The 13,902-nt window shown below is 36.2% G+C and overlaps 4 protein-coding genes across 4 annotated transcripts; 3 read left to right on the forward strand and 1 right to left on the reverse strand.

Annotated features, from left to right (window-relative positions):
* Positions 1-858: 858 nt before the first annotated feature.
* On the forward strand, positions 859-8,256 carry FG386_001208 (uncharacterized protein; the record flags this gene model as incomplete). The annotated part of the gene is made up of 1 exon (XM_067340601.1): positions 859-8,256. The coding sequence occupies one exon, from the start codon at positions 859-861 to the stop codon at positions 8,254-8,256; it is 7,398 nt and encodes a 2,465-aa protein (XP_067196669.1).
* Positions 8,257-8,439: 183 nt separating this feature from the next.
* FG386_001209 (uncharacterized protein) lies at positions 8,440-9,913 on the reverse strand (the record flags this gene model as incomplete). Its single annotated transcript, XM_067340602.1, has 3 exons — positions 8,440-9,476; positions 9,676-9,814; positions 9,908-9,913. 3 exons carry the CDS (start codon positions 9,911-9,913, stop codon positions 8,440-8,442), a joined length of 1,182 nt encoding a protein of 393 aa, XP_067196670.1.
* Positions 9,914-10,597: 684 nt separating this feature from the next.
* On the forward strand, positions 10,598-11,836 carry FG386_001210 (uncharacterized protein; the record flags this gene model as incomplete). The annotated part of the gene is made up of 1 exon (XM_067340603.1): positions 10,598-11,836. One exon carries the CDS (start codon positions 10,598-10,600, stop codon positions 11,834-11,836), a length of 1,239 nt encoding a protein of 412 aa, XP_067196671.1.
* Positions 11,837-12,405: 569 nt separating this feature from the next.
* FG386_001211 (uncharacterized protein) lies at positions 12,406-13,893 on the forward strand (the record flags this gene model as incomplete). Its single annotated transcript, XM_067340604.1, has 1 exon — positions 12,406-13,893. The coding sequence occupies one exon, from the start codon at positions 12,406-12,408 to the stop codon at positions 13,891-13,893; it is 1,488 nt and encodes a 495-aa protein (XP_067196672.1).
* Between the last annotated feature and the right edge of the window lie 9 nt (positions 13,894-13,902).

Here is a 13,902-nt window from a genome sequence, read left to right on the forward strand (position 1 = left end):
GAAACTCCTAATCCCAGAATGCAACCTCTATTTACTTGCTTCTTTGTTTTTTTATCTACTTTTGCTTCCAGGGTAGGTGTGAGTACTCACAAGGCTTTTTAAATAGATTTGGCGCCTCAATAAATGTCACAAATGCTTGCTTTTTTTAAATCCGATATTGTATATTATAAAAAAGTTACTTGCTTTTAATTTTATGATTTAAAGCTCAAAGTCTAGATTGATGGTTTATTTAAGGGAAGCAAGTCTTACTTTTGAGAAATTGATAATCCCACATCAAGTCACTTTCAAAGGCAATTTGCATTTTTACTAAACCTTGATGGGCGGGTAAGCCCTAGATCTAAATTTAATATATTGAAATAAATATAAAAAACAACAGAAGAGCATTGTTTTATCATTTTTGTGGTTGTGGTTAAAATACAAGAACTATATTGGTTTGTAAAGGAAGTGACTTGTTGAAAGAGACAGTTTGATACCATAATCAAGTTAAAAGGTGCAGGAAACGAGAAAATACATGGTTACTGTGTGTTAGCTTATGAGGACTTGATTCTTTTCATTTTTATTTTTGTTTGTTTATGACATGAGGAATTCATGATAGAGATAGATTTAAAACGTTTTCATAAGGTAATAATTAAGGAGTGGTTTTTACCCTTTTATATCACAAACAACTGAAACAATTCATATATGTAATAGACAAACTTAGATTTTAAGTTGGTCCAACAAACTCACAACAAATTTCTGTAATTGAGACAGAATAGTTGAGATAATAGAACAACAAAAGATTTTCCCGAGAAAAACAGGGTGAGATTTAATAAAAATTTCACCTTTGAATCCACAAATATTCGAGGTCAATAAGAGAAAATGGGCGAGAAAAGAGTGAAGCTCCTAACACTGAAAACTAATGTATCCCAGTTTTCATTTTTAGTCCTTAATGCTGTAATAATATCGATATTAGTTTTAATTGAAAAATGCAGGTATTCAATAACAGTAACTAAATTTCAAACACTAAAAATGAAAGGTAATGGATTTGATTGGGTCAACTTGGAGGTATCATTTCTAGAGTTAAAAATAGGTTCAAATTCAGGATATTCTGTATCAGAAAGTAAAATGAGTGATGAATCATACGGTTTAAATGAAAAAAATATTGTAGATGATGTATCGCCTTCCTCAGGCTCAACATCATTCTTGTCCTCATCTTCGTCCTCGTCTTCATCCTCCATTTTTAACTCACCTCAACCCCCACCACCTCCGCCATTACCTGGAGCAGAAAAGGGAGTTAATAGTTATCTTCTTTTTAGCCCTACAAATCATAAAGGTTCCGAGCAGAAAATTCCTTTACAGGATATTTCGAGTTTGGGAATAGAGCCATCATCTCCAGGTTACAAAGAAGATGATTACGTGGCTAGTTTAATGGGACTAAATCTCGATTATGACGTTAAGGAAAACAAATTCAAAAAAAGTGAGCAGAAGATGGCATATGGATTTGGAGGAACTGATGGAGCTAAAGATCCAAAGAGGTATTTAGTGAAGATGATCCCGCAAGATGGAATTACTCAAAGACCACCACTAGAGCTAATTGTTAGTAAGGAAGAGAAACATGAGCCATTAGATAAAAAGGAGGAGAAGAGTATAGAAGAAGAAGTGGAACTTATTCCGCTTCAGATTGGGCCGAAGATACCAGGCACTGAATCAGGCATTGAAGGTCTGTCGCACAGAATATTATTGGACAGGGCTCCAAGAAGTCCACAAAAAAGACAAGAGGAGTGGGATTGTATTGTTTCACAGATAGAGAGAGACAAGGTTGGATGGAAGGTGGAAAGAGGCAGAATGAGATATAATTACATTCCAGAATTTTCTGACGTAGATCCCTCTTTATTTCCATTATGTGGAGATGCAAAGACATTGTATCAGAATTGTGTGCTATCTCTTAAGCAGTTAGAAGATAAATCTGTGATAACACCTCCTTCAGGAGATGAGACTGAGGCTGATTTTTTGCGTGCAACCTTTTGCATTTCTGCTTCAGTCTACTGTTATGCAGAGACAGCAATAGGAGACCCAGATCTGCAGTTATATTGGAACAGAGAGGTGAGAGGCATAACTGACCTTCTTGTAGCAAAAGATCCAAATTTGGAGCTCCTCCAAATCTTAGGAGAGAGTCTTTCAAAACAAAGTTCCTCAAGAGGCTTTGGAGGTCAAAAGGGAACATCTAGAAAACTCCCAAATTTCCTTCCAAACAAACTTCCAAATCACAGTTTTGCCTTTGCATCTACAAAGTTGGAGGTATGTCCAAAGGGAGGAATTGGGGAAAAATCAGATAATAATTTTGAGTACGAAGGTGGAATAGATGCAATATTGGCAACTAGAATCCACTCAACTGTTGTTGATGACTCGGAAATATGGACTATGTGGAGAGCTATTGTAACACAAAAGGAAAGGGACTTAAGTATGAACCTGAAAAGATTTAAGATCTTTTCTAATTCCTTTCCGCTTAAGTTTAACTCTGCAGTAAAGCCAACAAAGCTATCTGAACTTAGAAACGTTTGTATAGAATTGATCAAGGACGGAATGAACGAGAGTCCTCCTAGATATGAACTATTGCCATTGGCAAAGCCAAATAAGGAAAAAGTATTACATGAATTTTGCAACTATGCTGCTGACTTTTATTTTGGAAATAGACAATGGGAGGTTATATACCAAAAATCAACCATTTGGTCAAATATGGTTGAAGGTCTGCCTGAGCCAAGGCCATATTCTCCTTTCAGGTATTATGCAGGAGAGACATTCAACGATATGAGAAAGAATTGTTGTTCAGTAATATTTGATTTGATACAGAGTAAGGTATTTCCATATTTGTCAACTGGTCATTTTAGATACAAATCTAATAATTTGGACGGGTCAAAACTGGAAAAGTTTTGTCATATGGCAGCCAACGCCTACTTCAAAAGAGCTGAAGACTTCGAAGACCAAACAAACATTAAAAACACCGGATACTTTGATTTTACGCCGAATAAGTCAAAGGTTACCAATTACAAGGCCTCTCCACATTCATCTTTGACTTACGAGGGAATGCAAGACTTGGAAAATGTACCTGGACAGTTTTCACTTGGAAGCATAGATGGGAGTTATAGTTACACCCCTAGATTTCCAAATTTAAAGCCTTCTTTGGTTTGTTGGGTTCAGTGGAAAGCTATACTGGATCAAAATAGGGAGGATCTAAAAAACAATATTGAAACTCCAACACATCTTCCTGAAGAACTCCCCAAAGACTGGAACATGCCTCAGTTTTCAAGGTCCACCTTTACTATTGCCTGTTTCAGAATTATAAGAAAGTTATACGGCGTTGGAAGCGTGTCTTTCAGGTCAAGATCTCTGAATTCTAACGAAAATATTGATGATAAAAGTGAGAAAATTCTCTCTGATTTCTGTAATGCAGCTTCAAAGCGTTATTTCGAGGGTCTTTTTGATGAGTACTCACTTGAGAATCAGCTTAAGATACAGACAGATGCTGATTCTCAATGGAACGCTGTAGTTGAGGTTATCATTCGCCAGGGCGAAAAACAAAAGAACAACATATTTTGGGTTTATCCTGTTCCTCCTAGTGACTTTGAGAGAAGTAACACCAGATTTAATGTTTATGGTGACAAAGAAGACGACAGGGACGAGATAAAGGAACTGGGATTCGAGAGCAGGTGTCTAGAGGGACTTAAAACCTACTATTCTACTCCTGATAGGGAAATACCTAAAATGGAGACAAACACAGAAGATGGCTCTTTGATTGATCTTGAATTCAGAAAAGTGTGCAAAGAAGCAGGAGATTATTTTTTCGGAGCAATTGAATGGATTAGAATGTACAGGGCTTCAAATAACATTAACGACGATCCTTTTAGGAATTCAAAGCAAGATTCAAATATTGCACCAATAGTTACTGGTCTACCCAGAAAGAGACCTGTTAAGCCGGTTAAATACAAGGGGGCAGGCAGAATAACACTGTTTAGAGATTATTGTTTCGCTTATGTTTGGAACCTTTGGAGAAGTGGAAATGAGAACAATCTGAGAATTTCGGGGAAGCTATTCTCCTCGAATATGACTGACAAGGAAGACAAGAAGGCTTTGCTTGAGCATTGGTGCACTTCTGTCGCAAATGAGGCCTACAACATTAACTATAGCCTTCCTATTGAAGAAAAGAAGAGACTCGGAATTATAGATTTACATCCTAGAATGGACCCCCAAACATCTCTTTCAATAGTTGAGAGCGAAGACGAAAAGGAGTATGGAGAATTACACGAGTTGGAACTCGGAGAAAGAATCCACTTTTCATTTGGAGATGCGACCTCGCAATGGAATATGATCCTGAGCCAACTGGAAGTGGACAAAAGAAGAAGCATAAAAAGAATCATTTGGCTTCCAGAGTATTCTGAAGTAAAAAGCATATTTCCTGGTCCCGTGGAAAGAAGAGACTTCGTAAGAGCTTGTGTAAAGATCATTGACAAATTGAACGAGAAGAGTTTGGTGGAGTGGGGGATAGTTTCCCCAGAGTACCAGGGGGTGGTAATGAGAGAGTTTTGTTCAGATGCTTTTTATAATGGATATGAACTCTCTGAAGAGAGAAGGAGTGTTATTTCAGCAAAAAGCAGTGAAAGAGAAGTAAATAGAGGTTTGCTCATTGAATTCTTGAAGTATATGCACAGCAACAAGATGGACGTAAGAAAATGGGTACTTTTTTACTTGAATGAGAATGTAAACTTGAATTATGCCATAAGTTGGGCCCTAAACGAAGACAACTGGTCTTTTCTGGAAAGTTACTTTCATCAGTCCCAGTTAAATGAGCCGGAAAACTTTGATAATTTATTTGAGGAAGTCAGAGAGAGAGTGAGGCAGATGGGTGGGTTTTTGAGTCCGGGAGAGGAAAGTGGATTCTTTTCGGACTCGACTTCATCACAATCTAGGGAGAAACTTTGGAAAGCGATTTACAACCAAATGTATGTGGACATTTTGATGGGAAAGCAACAAAGAATCGTAAATCTTCCACTGAGACCTCCAGATTTTTGGCTGGGTTCCAAGGACCAAGATGAATTTCCCCTGGATTGCGAGAGAGTAATACACAGGTTGTTGTCTGAAAACGAAGAAGGCAATAAGGATTGGGACTCAAATTCAGAAAAGAGACAAGTGAAAAGCCTAAAGCAAATTTTATCAGCGACAAGAATCATATCAAATCAAGACCAAACAGATAAAAATATTATCAAGTCTTATTGCGAGGATGTACTCTCGGAAATAGGCAATAAGAAAGGATACTCCGTGTTTAAAGGAACCGGATTCAGCTATCCAGGATCAATATTAGAGTTTGAGAGAAATAGACAGTGGAGTATAATATCAAATTTGGGAAAATACTCAAAATATCAGTTAAGAGATTCAGAGGGAAATATAGGAGCAATTTCTAAAATAGACAATATACCTGGGTTCGTTAGATATACACTGTTTCATGGTAGCTACGACCCTGAAGAATTTGTGACTCAGTGTGAAATAGCCTTGGAGTTTCTTTACAGTGACACAAGCATTCCGACACATAAAAGAATAACTTTTCCGGACTCTGTGGAGGGCGATGGCATTACCAAGAATACACAGGAGTTGGATGAGAGAAAGAAGACAATATCTGAATACTGTGAGATTGCATCAACATACGTGTTTCAGGAGAATCCAGATGACGAGCTCTTGGATGAAGACTCCCTGGAGGAGATTTCAACAATGAACGATTTAGATAGTGTAAGTAGAAAATTGAAATTGAAAAACCCCTTGGGATTGGATTATAGTAAAAGATGGAGTCATATAATAGAACTTGCCAAAAAGAGGATATCAGAGGAGAGATATTTAAGAATGAATAGAGTGATGAAGATAGATTCAAAGTGGCTTAAAAACTCCTATCCAAAAATAGCAGGTGAAGATCTCAAAAGAGCATTTAATTCCAAAGAAAACAATCACTTGGCCAGTTTTGTATTGGTGTCGTACGAACTTTTTTCTGCAATAATGATGGGAAAAGAAGGATTAGTTGAAGGATCAGACAAGGATAAATTTGAATTCTTTTCCAGAAACACTCTTTTACAGTTTTGCAGAGACGTTTGTTATAAGTACTTTACAGATGAAGCAAGGGGAGATGTTGAGTACGAGAACGACAACAAATCTGCTACAGAAAACGCCATAATATATGATTTAATAGCAACGAGGCCAAGAATGGGTCCGAATCCAAAGGACCCTCTATATGAATTGTATCCAGAACAAGGAGAAGAAGTACCTGAGTTGAATAGTTTTAATATGGATCAGTATATTACATCTAAATGGGAGATAATAAACAAAAATATTGGAGAAAGCGATTCATTTAGAGACAGTTTGAGGAAAGAAATAATGGATGATCTTTTTGCAGCAGAGACTAATTTAATCAACTTTCATGATAGTAGCGAAAACAAAAACAACATTTTTTGGGCCCCAACTAAAGAATACCCCTGGAAGCACCACAATGCAGGTAGGGGCGGTGATATGGAGTCTATGTTAAACAAACTACATCCAACAAGCACTAGAACAGAAAAGGTTCTCTCCGGAGACACACTTAAGCATATGAAGGCCATTTTTGGTGAGAATGTTGCCGACATTGCAAAGACAACTCTTATAAGTGAAATCCCAGGAGCAGGGTCTGACAAGGACAAAAACAAGGGAGTTCACGCTTTGGAAGACAAAACTTTATCTGAAGACGAAGAGGATTTGCTATCTGGCAAAAGACTGCTACCTTTGGGTAACTTTGGAGAGGGTGCTAAAGTTAGGAAAATTAACATCGGAGATGAATCTACGAGGCAAAAAGGAGGGAGTGAGACAAAACACAGATCTTCTCGCTTGTCCCCTAGAGTTTTAGACAGATTTAAAAAGGCCAATGAAGACTACAAAAGCTTAGTTGAAGCGAAAGTGATCAACGTAGGAGGCAGTGCGGACGTTGAAGAATCAACTTCAACAACGCCATCTGAGGAGGAATACATAAGAAAGGGAATGAAACCAAGAGAAAACGCTAGAAGGAAAGGCATGAAAAAGAAACCAGTTTTAATTAACGGAAAGAATGAGGTAGAAGAATCAGTGTCATCCGCGGAGGGGTCTGAAGCGGATAAATACAAGGATGACAAACTTGCAGATAGAGAATGGACAGTTATATCTCAACTAATAAGATTGGTAAGTGAAGCTGAGGGAGGCAAGTTTGTGGTAAACATACCAATTGAAAGACCAAGAAAATTGTATCCGGAAGCAATGGGAAGCATGAGGAGAATGACTGAAGGATGCATTAGGGTATTGATGAATGCAAAGTATAGATCTGAGACGGGAACTAGAATTTTTGGTAAAACAAAGGATGAAAGGAGAAGGAATGCAACAATTTACTGCAGAAAAGCAGCAGAAGCTTTTTATGAGTCACCATCTAGGGGGGGACTCGGGGGTGAATTTGTTCCTTCTAAAGAATTCATTGGACTTCCCGGGTTCCAGGGGGCGATACCACACATTGGTGGTTCCAAGGCAACAAGAGGTAGTGGAAATAAAGTTTTTATTGGAGAAAGTTCTTCAAATCCGCTAGGAAAGGAACTAGGTTTGAGACCTGTAAATAAAGAATCTGCAAGACTGAGGAAAGCAGTTGGGGGAGTCAGAGGCGCATTTGGAGTCAAGGCCAATATGGACAACAATCCTTTTATAGAACGAGGTGGTTTTTCTGCTTCGCAGTCCAAGAGAGATAGAATTTCTGGCTCCGCGTTTTCCATCAAACTTAAATCATCTGAACTTAGAAGAGAATTTGAAGAAATTCCTGTTGTTGGTCATCCAGGAATTAAGGGTGTAACAGAAACTGGAGTGCTGATTCCTGGGGACGATTTGGTTACTGAACCTGATTATTACTACAAAGGAATTGGAGGAGGAAGAGATGCTTCAAGTCGTTATTCTGATATCAATAAATACGTTAGCATGAGACCAAGTGGTGGTTTGGGATCTGGAGAACCCAAATTGGGGAAGCTTCCTAAACTGGATAAAGATGGAAGACCAACTATTAATCATATTCCAGTAGTCTTTGATAGTGAGGAAGAATTAAAAATTAAAAAACAGGTTGATAATAGAATAAGTAGTTACTCAAAAGAGCAAGAATCATTAACAAGTAATACCGACTATGATAACTTTAAAACACCCGAACAAGGGAACAGACGTAGGAGGGAAACGAAAAGGAGACATAAGAAAAGGGATAAATAAAAGTGAGAAAAGAGGATAAAAACGAAGTTGGTGCATAAAAATGCATTAAATACGAGATTGAAATGATGAACTACATCCTGGAGTAAGAATAATGGTTTGACAAGTAAATGAATCCTCAAGGTGTAATATTTATTAATTTCAGATAAAGATTGTATATGTTAATACTAAAGATATATTCGTTGTTCACGGACCATCATTGCAGGTAATTACGAGAAACATTCGAGTTGCCTGAATAGGCATTCCTTTCATTTGATAGATAATTGATATTGTCCCATCACATCTGGAAAGAATTATATTGGACAATTCATTATTCAGAGTACGAGGAAAAGCTTCTGCCACTCCAATCTCTTGACCATATTTAACACGTCTATTTCTACCTATTGTTTTAGAAAAATGTACGATAATAGGTTCTGCTGCGAAGTAAGCAGCAAATACGGAAGTTTTAATATTTAACGGTACATATGTATTTGTATCAGTACGACCATAACCATTCCAATTTTGCATGTAAGATCCAGAAAACTGGTTAGGATATAAATTCGGAACTTGATTTCCATTATAATTAGGCCCATTATAATTGTTATTTAACTCATTTGTATTTGTTTGTTCTCTCAAATTGAATAATCTTCTTTTTTCACTTTTCACTGAACTAGGGGAATGATCAGCTTCGCGTTTATTTCGGATTTCAGATGAAATATTATAGTTATTGTCTAAATAACTGCCTTTTTCGTTTCTTTCTGAGCCTTGTGACACTTTGTTGCCTGATCCATAAATTAAGTACTCAAAATTGCTGTTCTGTTTATTGCTTAATGGAAATGATTCGGCGTTGTTACCATTTTCACCCAAATTATTACTGTTAATTTTCTTCTTTTTTTGTCTACTGAAATACTTACTCCACCAATGTTTATGCTTTTTCTTGTCCACCCCACTCTCATTATCTAATCTTAAATCTTCTTTTTTTTTGTCTTTCTCCTTGTTCTTTGACCTATCTTTCATAGAGATTTTTTTTTGTCTATCAAAGTCATAATCTTCGCTGTCCTGATTTTTTATATTTGATTTTTTTTTATTCACATATTGATAAATCCCGAACCTAGCAACATGACTTGCCAATCTTGAAGAGGAAGTTATAATAAAATCCTTGTTATTGAACGGGTCTACTGGCTCTGAATCCAGAGCAGCCGCATGTAAATTTAAATACTCGTCATCTGATGCCTCAAAAATTCCTATTAACACATTTAATTTAATTAGTTAAATGAGCGTTTTTTTGGATATTTAGATTTTTACTAATTGTTCTGCCTTCCCAGCACAAACTGATACCAAAGTCATTGTTATCTGGATCTATTGTTATTCCACTCTAGTCCGTAAAAGATTCACAACTTATATTTTTCGCTGACAAGGCAGAAATTCAAAGAGAACACTTACCTTTTCCCCATAGATTATTGCCACGCACACTCTTAGGTATTCTTAGTCCTGAACAATACAATTCCTCGCAAATCCAATCTGAAAGAGCAGGCCAACTCTTCTGTATAATTTCTAATGAACTCTCCGCATTTATTTTGTTCTAATTTTTATTTTAAACAAGCATTCATATTTGAAAACAATTGATTTTAAATATTAAAAAGAGAGTTAGATGTATCCAAGTTAAGCTACTCACATGCATTTTGCAATCACTGTATGCATGCAAGAGATTATGGTCATTACCTCTTGTAAGCCAAAAAATACCAACGCAAGCAAAAAAATTAACACCATATACTTCAGGTTCTTTGTTTGATCCTAATTTTTTTGTTGAATTTAAGCTCAAGTTACTTTTGAACCAATATTTACAATGCTATAAAATATAAATATGGAATTGCCTTTAGTTATTAATATTCACCTAAAAGTTGTCAATAATATTTTTAAATATACTCAATTTAATCTGGTTCAGCCAACGAAACAAGGCGAAGGGTTGGAGTATTAAATGGTTCTACCTTTGTTTTATATACCATTATTTTTCCGAAAATTTTTTCGTGTCCAAACCAGTCCTCTAGTGCACTAGAAATACATTTCCAAAGCACATGCACTCGTCCTTGTCGGAAAAATGGCTACCGCAAATTTTGTCTTGTTTTGGCGGGAGTCTCTAAAAAGTATAAGTGGTAGGAAATACATGAAAAAGTTAGGAAAAAAATAATATATTTAAAATAAGTGGAAAAAGCGTCATTAACCAAAAAAAAGAAATAAAGTGTGAATATTGTTGTTAGTTTTTCCAATTTTAGATTAATTTTGTCTAAGCTGTAGGAAAGATATATATATATATATATATATATTTGTGTACACGGTTGGATAATATTTACAGTTGAGCGGAATAATGAGTATGACAAACAAGCAAGGTGAGAAGGTTGAGTTGCAAGTTTATGATTTGAGTAATGGAATGGCATCTCAGTTGTCTCCAATGTTACTGGGAAAAACAATAGAAGCGATCTACCATACAGGTGTGTTGGTATATGGTTATGAATATTTTTATGGAGGCGGAATAGTCTGCGTGAAGCCGGAAGAAATAACAAGATTGTATGGAATGAAACCAATAAAAACCTTGACACTTGGTTTCACAAGCAAAAATCAAATAGAACTAAACACTCATTTAGAGTCGATTTCGAGTAAATTCACGAGTGAAAATTATGACTTGTTAAATCACAATTGCAACCATTTCTCTGATAATATTGTTAAATTTTTATTGGGTGATGGGATTCCTTCCTATATTTTGGATCTTCCAAATGAGGTCATGAGAACTCCATTTGGTTCTATGTTGTTACCTATGTTACAAAAAGCTCAGAAAAGTCAAGCAGTGCGTTCAGTTGCCAATGTTTGGAACACAAATGGTATAAGCCCATCTAATGTAATAAACAAAACAGCAGGTGAAATTAATAACTTGAGTAACAGTTTAAGTCCAGGTTCAAGATCTAAAAATTTCTCTACTGACTCTTCTCAATTAAGTATGAAACTAGACCATATTACTAGAAAATATGGTTGGAATTCTCAAAGAATTCTCGAAACATTAGAAACTATTTTAGAGAATATAGTTAGGAACCCAACCGAATTGAGATATAGAAGTATAAAAGCAACAAGCAACACACTAAAGACTGTCTTAAAGGGAATAGATGAAGGACTTGATTTGTTGTTTACTCTAGGTTTTCATGAAAAGAAGGTTGAAGATCAAGATAAATACGAAATTCATCTAAGTCACCCAATTACTTCTCAGGAAAGGGAGGATATAGAAAATAAGATTAAAATAATAAGACATTATCTTTCAAATTTAAGGATTCAGGACGAAGAGCAAAAAGAATCTATATTTGAATCGTCTAACACCTGTAATAATTCTTCAGTGAGTTCCTCTTCCAACAGTCTTGCAGACGGAAATCAACAAGTTTCCTCGGGAAATGACGCCGATAGTGAAGTTTGCAGTGACGGAAGTATAGATTATATCAAGTTATTAGAGCAAGTAAAAAGCATGGGATTCAACGATAATCAAAGAATACTTAGAGCATTGCATTCATCAAGGGGTGATATCTCTCAAGCAATAGACATATTAGTGAATCAACAAAGCTAATTCTACACACTACATTATACGAGTCGAATTGGAGAATTCAAATTTTTATTCCAGTAATTGAGAACAATAAAAATTACCAATACTTGAAAAAAAAAAGTTAATAGATCTGCCTACAAAAAGCGGGTGTGGTGTACAAGTTCAAGTCTTTAATACAAAAAAAGTGGGTAACAAATAGCTGGAGAAAAAGTGATTGAACGGAAGAGAAAACTAATCCCAAACCCAATAAAGTGAAACTAAATCACTAATTGCTTTAATTATATTCAATGCAAGTTCATGTGAAAACAGATCATACTAATAGAACTTTTCATTAAAAAAAAAAATAAAAGCTTCGGCACAAAAATGCGGAAATAAGCCTTTCAAGCTGGCGGCAAAACACCAAATAAAGCAAATTTATTAGGCTTGGGGCGTAAAGGGGGCCCTGTAGTGGGCGCCAAGTAGACATGCCCGAGAGATAGTGTTTGAACAACATTGTGACGAAAGTTCAAAAACAATAGTGAATAATTACTTAAATAAGTTTGAGTTGTATACAATAAGTGGATATTTTTTATGATAATTGGAGTTGATACAAAATGTTGAATATTCTCAAGGTTGGAGACAGTCAGACCATAGCTCAGATAGACTCAGCAGATGCTTCTTTTATTGTAGGTACGGGAGGAAAAACGAGAAGAAAGTTGGCAGCAGTCTCTGGTACATCAATAACAATAATTCAAGATGAAAGTAAGACAGCCAGGGTTGAAATAAATGGTGATTCACAGAACAGAGACAAAGCATGTTTGTACTTGAAGTATTTAATACAACAAAAACATGGACCTGTTAGTATTGACGTGACTCCAGAGTCTAGGGACGACCTGACTATACTAAATGTCCCTGCACTATGTGTAGGTTTTATAACAGGGAAAAAAGGTCTTGGATTAAGGGCAATAGAAGAAGATTCAGGAACATTAATGTTTTTTAGTAAACCGGGTGATAAGTGTTCATCAAACGGTTTTCAAAATGGTGGTAATTTAATGTCAGGGACGACAAACATGAGTAGTAGTGATAATAAAAGCGAAGGTTCTGAATCTCAGCAACACTATATTTTGGCTATATTTGGTATTCCTAGAAATCGTCGTGCTGCTGAGTTGCGTGTTATGTGTTATGTTGAACAAAAGGTAAATGGTCACTTTACTAAGGATTTGAAAAGTGAGTCACATGATCACATTGATGATTTAGCTACTGATATTGTCTACGTAGATACAGAGGATCTGAGCTATGTTGTAGGGAAAGAGGGCAATACAAGGAGACGTCTTTGTGCTTCTAGCGGTGCGATCATAGAGTACATAGGTAATTATGCTTTTATTCACGGAGATTTGAGTGAAAGAAAGAGAGCGAGAGAATATCTGGGTTGGTTAATAGCTCAGAGGACGTCGGCAGTTTCTGTTGATACAAGGACTAGAGAAGATGTAACGGTTGTATCAATACCACATAATGTAATAGGGTATGTAACAGGCGCAAAAGGAAATTTTTTGCGTCGAGTAGAGGATGAGACCGGGACTTTTATCTTTATTGATGAAAATAAAGGTGATCTATTAGAGAGGGTTTTAATATTTTCGAGATCTGCCTTTGGAAGACAAAAGGCAAGAGATTTTATTGAACGTAGAATGTATGAAAAGTTGTGCGGTTACGCAGATAGCAAGAATTTCCAATTGAATGGTGGAAATAGTCTTATTGGAAGGGGAATGAATAGTATCCGCAAATCTGGAGATATTGGGATAAATTCTAGTTTTGATAATCATCACAATAGAGGAGCCAATTCCTATGCATTTAATGGAATTAATTCTAATATGTTTTTTAACCAACGTGGTGTATCTGGTGTAGGTCCTACAGGTTCAAATATTAATTTTAGTGGTAGACGCTTACATAAATCAAGAGGTGGACCTGGAAATTCAGGAGTAAATGCAGTATCTTTGTCAACTGGAATTGTCGAATCACACGTCTCTGACAAGAATTCAAAAGGTCCGGGACTTTATGGAGGCGGCCTAGTCCCATTTGGTCTAAATAACGCGGGTCTTTTCTGATTAGTCGGA

Source organism: Cryptosporidium ryanae, assembly GCF_009792415.1.
Source record: "Cryptosporidium ryanae isolate 45019 chromosome Unknown contig_21, whole genome shotgun sequence".
NCBI lineage: Eukaryota > Apicomplexa > Conoidasida > Eucoccidiorida > Cryptosporidiidae > Cryptosporidium > Cryptosporidium ryanae.